The following is a 7,042-nucleotide window of genomic DNA, read 5'->3' as shown; positions in this document are numbered from 1 at the left end:
AAAACCCCTTCCTCAGAAAGGGGAGCGCACACCAAATGGACCGAGAATCAAGACCCCAGCTGGAAAGCATGTCACCAGGTGGAGCTCAAATAAGAACCTTTTCCGCAGAAAAGGGAGCAACCAATCCTGCTCCGGGTTCGCAGCGAGCACTCCGGTCTGCTGCACTCCTATTCAAGTGAACGCCTGTCTCAACAGGTGTAGACACTCAGTTTCCATGGAAACCGTATTTAGGAGAGGACACGAAGCGGATCCTCGCACGCAGGCCGTCTGCAACAGAGTTAAACATACTAGTGCAATCTTAACCATAAATATCTTAAGATGCTTACCTAGGGAGAAAGGAAAATTTCCTTTTGCTCGTTTAACCACTGAAGGGGGAAGCCTGATAGTGCTGGAACAAGTGTTGTGTAGACGGACACCACCATACAACCGTTTGAAGGGAGGGGTGCTCCGTCGAGATGTTTCCACCTTTTTCTGAGGGAAAAATACAACACGCAACCTAACCCTGCAGGCAACACGCCTATCCAGCCATAAGGGGGGCGTAACTAGGGAGTTATGCTCCTGTCTCAATAGGGCATAAGTCTACACTAGGCCTGCAAAGGACAGCATAACCATATCAAGGGCAAACCCAGGAAAGACTTAGGGAGCTTACCTTGAAGAGGACAAGGTCCTATGTGTAATGTATGCTGTAAGGGTTGGTTTACCGCACAGCCTGTGGAGTGGAGAGGGCAAAACACTGCCGTAACCTTAATCCATAGGATCAGAGGGGGGCGTCTGCCGTAGACTCGTCGTATTTCTTCTGTGGAGAGAGAAAACATACACAGGCCTGAGACAGTATGAAGTTCCTTCAAAGTAAAAAACGGATCATACTCACCCATTTAAGAGCATCCTGCTTCATAGAAAGAGGCGGGACTCTCCTCAGAGACCGCCTGATTCCAGACCATCAGTAAATTAGGGTTCTATACAGGTAGAACCACCAAAGAACATCATAGGTCCGGGGAGTGCAGGAAGCTTAAATGGCGACAGGGGAATTAAAATGGCGACCCGACTGGACCGAGGGAAGGAGAGGTTTTATTAGGTATTACTCTGACCCCTGCGAGAATTTTGTCTCGCTTGGATGACTTCCCTTAAATCCTGTCTGCCACCTCTCGATCCGCGTCGCCTCCTAGACCTGTTCGCAGGGGGAGGAGGAGCGCGGGATGCAACACTAGCCTTCTGCACCTGCCTCTGTTCCTCAGAAGGAGGCGGCGCAGGACCCCTGTGGTGTTCGGGCTGAGACCTGGGCCTTCGAGGGATAAAGGACTTGAAGGCAGCTGAGCGCGTCTTCGCTTCTCTGAACTTTTCAACCACCGTCTCAACGGAGGCACCGAAAAGCTCAGATGGCGAAACCGGTGCGTCGAGAAGAAAGCCCTTCTCTTTCCTCCCGACATCAGCCAGGTTCAACCACAGATGTCTCTCCGTAGCCACCATAGCCCCCATGGCCCTGCCCATATGGGTAGCGGCCTGCTTGGTGGCACGGAGAGCGAGATCCGTGGTGCGACGGAGCTCAGCCACCTGGTCAGGGGAAAGACCCTGACCGTTGTCCAGGTCTTTCAGCAGATCGGCTTGGTAGGCTTGGAGCACTGCCATGGTGTGCAGTGCACCCACCGCCTGACCTGCTGCTGCATATGCTCTGCCGTTCAGCCGGGATGTTAATTGCAGGGCCGGAGAAGGCAGAGAGGGAGTCTTGAGAGAGGAGGCCCGCCCTGTGGAGAGATAGCAGGCTAGCGTCTCTTCCACAGGGGGCATCTTCTCATAGCCGTGGTCACGCAATCCCTCGATATTAGCATAGTTCGCCATAGACGAACTATGAATGCGCGCCGAGTACGGCTTTTTCCAGCCCTTCTCGATCTCAGTATGAAGATCGGGAAGGAATGGGAGACTCACCGGAGCTGGGTGGTTATGGCCTGAAAGATACCGCTCGTCGAGGCGACCCCGCGGCGTTATCTTTCTAGCCCGCTTCCACGGCAGGTCGAGCCTGGCCGTGGCGCGGTCCATAACCTCCAGCAGCTCTTCATATGCAGGGCAGGAAGGTAGAGAGGATTCAGCCTCAGCGTCTTCATCCATCTCTAGCACTTCCTGTTCTTCTTGGGTGGAACCCAAAAGAGCACTTGCTCCTGGATCTGACGACGTCAGCGATAACGCATCATCATCAGCTAGGAGCCTGTCATCGTCTCCGGCTGGCGAGAGAGAGAGACCCTTCTCAAGCTCGTCAGCCAGTTCCACTTGCGAGCCCCACGAGCTCAGTTTCCTCCGTGCCTCGGCAACGGCAGGACCCGAACCGCGAGGGGCAAGTGAATGCTCATCTTTCCTCAGAAAGAGAGACAGACGAGACCGGAGCTTCTTCATAGGGAAGCGCTCACAATGTACACACAATGCCCCCTCAAGGACATCGCGTGTGTGCTCTTCGCCCAAACAGAATACGCAAAGCTCATGTGTGTCATCAGGTGTCAAATAACGAGGACACGGATGAACACACCGCTTAAACGACTTGCTAGTGCTTGCCATGATAGTAGTTTAAAGAAAGGATTCTTACCGTTTCTTCCAATGCACATCCAAACCGGGAAAGCTGAAGACAGCGAAGATGTATTGTGTTGCACGGGCGCCTCTTTTATGTTATGGTCGCCCGGTAGTGACGCAACGGCAGCGACTGACGCGCCGCGGTGACGTCATACGCTGGCGCCGGCCATTTCATGTAGTTTTTCTATGCATTCTTCAGACTCGAGGCACGCTGCAGCGTTCCCCAAAAGCGCCCTCTAGAGGACGCAGTGAGAGTTCCCTTCGGAAGGGAAGTCACTTTGATTAAGCCCAAACTTTCCCTTTAGTGATTCAAAGCTTTGGATTTTACCTTTGTTGAAAAATGTATAATAGTTCGTAATACCTATCTTGGCCCATATTCTAAAACGATCATCTATTCTATTCGGGATTAAATCTGTATCATAGGCACACCATCTTAGTATTCTCACTGCATCTTCCAAATTGCCTAGTTTCTTTGCTTGGTGCCAAATTTTAAATAGTAAATTGATCAATGGGTTTGTTTCCTTAATCATTCTAAGTCTTAGTTTGTTGTCAGCAACCAGAGCAGGTAATGGAAACTCTTCCATCATCCCTTTCTCTATTTCAATCCATCTTGCTGAGTATATTGGACTACACCAACAGACTAGTGGCCTTAGTTGAGCTGCATAATAATACTTTTGGAGGCATGGGAGACCTAGTCCACCATTTTCTTTTCTTAATTGCAATGTTTTAAATCTTACTCTAGGTTTTTTGCCTTGCCATAGAAATCTAGATATTAATTTATGCCATTCTGTGAACTGCTGATTTGGAATTTCTATTGGGAGAGTTTGAAATAAGTACAAAAATTTTGGTAGAATTATCATTCGCACCGAATCCACTTTTGAACTTAAACTATAGAGAGGAATAAGGTTCCAACGGAGTAGATCAGACTTTATTTTTTTAAGAAGGGGGTTGTAATTTAAGTCAAATAATTTAGAGTGATCACCAGACATTTTTACTCCTAAATAATTAATTGACTTTGTATCCCATTTTAGATTAAATTTCTCTTTATAATAATTAACATTGTTGCCAAGTGTGTGACATCTAATATTTTAAATCTGCTCAGATTTCAAAAGTCATGTAGGTGATATTGCAAGTATAACAATTCTAATTTCACAATATCAGCTTTTATTTGTTTCATTATTTTTAAAATAAGAACAAATACAACAAAAAGAAACCAATTAAATAAACAGTTTTTATTAAAGGTCCTTCCAGCAGGGGTACGCAGGCACAAAATACTACAGGGTCATTCCATGTCAAATTGACCAAATTCATGAACATCCCTGGGTCAAATAGTTGACTTCATTAATACTATTTTTCTGAAGAAAATAAACATAAATAGTAATGCAAATATTAAATGCAAGTGATGTATATTTACTGAGTAATCCATTATTTTGTAGAAGGGGTCCAACATGACAATTTATACCTGAGATTCGGATCCTAATTACATCCTAGGGCTACCGTATCATGTTTAATACTAACTGACTTTCAGTGGTGTAAAAGCCTCAGCATCACTTCCTTTCTTTCTTTTTTTTGTGTGGAAAATACAAATAAAAATCTTGCCTTTCTGAAAAATACGTTTTGGCATTTATTTTTGAATCCTGTAAGTATAGGCCTACTTTTACATTAAAAAAGCCTGAATCCTGAAATGTTATTTGTGATCAAATATAACTAAATATGCATAAAGCTTGTCTAAAGAGAATTTTAGCCTACTTTTAAAAGCATTTTACTTTTTAAATAGATTTTACCTATCTATTCTTTTTCTATTCATCTTACTTTTTAAATAGATTTTACCCGAGCCAAATCTATCTACATTATCTCACAAAAGTGAATGAACCATTTCAGCAACAATAATTAATGGACAATAATATGGATATGAAACTTTTTTTTAGAGTATTCAATGTACAGCTTTCAGTGTTCTCTGAAAATAACTCATATAACATACAGCCTAGGGTTGCACGGTATACCGGTACTACGGTAGTATCGCGATACTAAAGCTTAAAAATACCTGCGGTGCCACTGCATTTTTGAAACGGTAGTATTGTCCACACGGTAGCACCGTAAGATATGCCGTATGCACAGCAGGAACACTGTTTAAAACGTTCACTTGAACATGCACACAGCACAAACATTACCAAGTTGATTGCCAAAATGTCTTTCTGCTGTGCTTTGTGTAGTACAGACTGTGTCTACGCTTTAAATGTAATTCAGTGTTTCCCAACGCTTCAGTTCAGTTTGAAATGAAAAGTTGCCCGTCTTTGTTCACAGTTTATCAGAGGGTCTGATTCAGACCGTCTGGGATATATTTAAAATAGCAGCTCAAGAATCAATAATTCAACATCAAAATATTTTACAAGAAAGTATTTTCGTATTTTTATTAATTTGCCACACAACAGGTGTAATAATTAGTTTCTGGTAGCATCTTTGCGATCAGGAATACAACTCAATTCATGAACATAGTGGCTTTGCACTTGGTTCTTATCAATCATTATATATGTACATTTACATTTTAAATGAATACATTTTAATATACCAGCTGCTAACTTGGAAATTTCAAGATATGCGAGCAAAACTGCCCCTGATAGTTCGGCAAAATGACACGAGCAAGAGTTAAGCAATGTTTTTGTTTCGTTTCTGTGTTCGAATCCGAATCCGCGTTTGGGCGAATTACTGATTCACTAAGCTATGTGTAAAAACGAGTCATTTGATTCACTCCTGAATGATTCAGCTGTTTTGAAAGAATTGTTTGAATGACTCAATAATGAACATTGCTGCCACCTCCTGGCGGTTTTGTTTCCCATCATATTATGTTCTTTTCGAACATATTTTAATATATTGAGAATTTTGCATTTAAAACATTAGGCTAATCTCATAACATTTTTTATGCAATTATAAATACAGTCTATATTTATAAATATCTCATCTAAATACCACTTCATGCAGCTTCTGTGCAGTGCTAATATGTTTTGTTTACATTAGTATTATTCAGAGAAAAATCTTGTCTGTTTTCATTTACATCTTTTTTGTTTATGACATTTTGATTGATTTTGTAGAATTGAATTGTAAATTAACAGAATAGTGCATGGTATCGTGATACTACTTGGTATCGTGATACTTCAACTAGTATAGTATCTTAAGTCATTTTATGGTATCATGACAACCCTAATACAGCCATTATTGTCAAAACAGCTGGCAACAAAAGTGAGTACACCCTAAGTGATAACAGCAGTATGCCGTTTAACCATGCAAAGCCTGGTGCCCTTTTAATGTCCTTTTCGTTTGCTTGACAGGAGCGTACAAAGTTGTGCATCTTGTATTAGAGCAGAGGCAAATCTGGTGCCTTGAATACAATCATCTCAAACTGACCACTGGATGTTCAACATCGCACCTCATGGCAAAGAACTCTCAGAGGATTTGAGAATTATAATTGTTGCTCTCCACAAAGATGGCCAAGGCTATTAGAGGTTCAGTAACACCCAGAAACCGAGCACTACAGTGGTCAGGGTCATACAGAGGTTTTCCAAGACGGGTTCCATTCCAAACAGGCCTCGGAAGGGTCGATCAACGAAATTGAGTACTCATTCTGTGCGTCAGGTGCCACACCTGGCTTCAAAAAAACAGATGGATGCGTGCTGCCATCATTGCTTTAGAAGTTGCAGAGGTAGAAGATCAGCTTGTCAGTGCTCAGACCATAAGACTCATACTGCAACAAGTCGGTTTGCATGGGAGCCACAAGAAAGCCCACAAACAGTTTGCTGAAGAAAATTTGTCCAACAGCATGAAATACTAGATCCATGTCCTATGGTCTGATGAGAACATGTGTGGCATGAGTGCTGCTGGTACTGGGGAGCTGCTGTTCATTGAGGGAAACATGGATTCATTATGAACTGTACATTCCGAACCAAAACATGATGCCTTTCCTTTCAACTGGTCCGAACTGCAGTTTTCCAACATGATAATGACCACAAACACAACACCAAGATCACAACTGCCTTGCTGAGGAAGCTAAAGGTGAAGGTGATGGAGTGGCCAAGTATTTCTCCAGACCTGAAACCTCGTGAACTCCTGTTGGGTATCCTCAAGCGGAAAGTGGAGAAGCACTATGTGTCTAACGTCCAGCAGCTCCATGATGTCATTACAGAGGAGTGGAAGAGGATCCCAGCAACAAACAGTGCAGCTCGTTTCAGTTCCATGCCCAGAATGATTAAGGCAGTGCTAAATAACAATGGTGTTACCACAAAATACTGACACTTTGGACACAGTTTTGACAAGTTCTCTTAGGGCTTATTCACTTTTGTTGCCAGCTATTTTGACAATAATCTGGGTGATACCTCAACCAATTTACAAAAAGTTTGGAACACTACCACAAAGGCTTTGGGAAAGGATTGGAAATAAAATAAAGCATTTCCAAGGTTTTAAAGACACTGTTTTATTTAACCCTCTAAGCGCC

At 43.1% G+C, this 7,042-nt stretch overlaps 1 protein-coding gene across 1 annotated transcript in view; it reads left to right on the top strand.

The window, feature by feature from the left end:
• Window positions 1-6,840, top strand: part of LOC141323346 (mothers against decapentaplegic homolog 4-like) — a 21,808-nt gene extending 14,968 nt beyond the window's left edge. The window contains exon 8 of the mRNA XM_073833473.1: window positions 6,638-6,840. Within this exon, the coding sequence (XP_073689574.1) occupies window positions 6,638-6,840 (203 nt within the window). The remainder of the gene's footprint in view (window positions 1-6,637) is intronic.
• Window positions 6,841-7,042: the final 202 nt, after the last annotated feature.

Source organism: Garra rufa, chromosome 1 (genome assembly GCF_049309525.1).
Source record: "Garra rufa chromosome 1, GarRuf1.0, whole genome shotgun sequence".
NCBI classification, from domain to species: Eukaryota; Metazoa; Chordata; class Actinopteri; order Cypriniformes; family Cyprinidae; genus Garra; species Garra rufa.
Note: the sequence above shows the minus strand (reverse complement) of the source record. Positions and strands in the feature narration are given on the sequence as shown.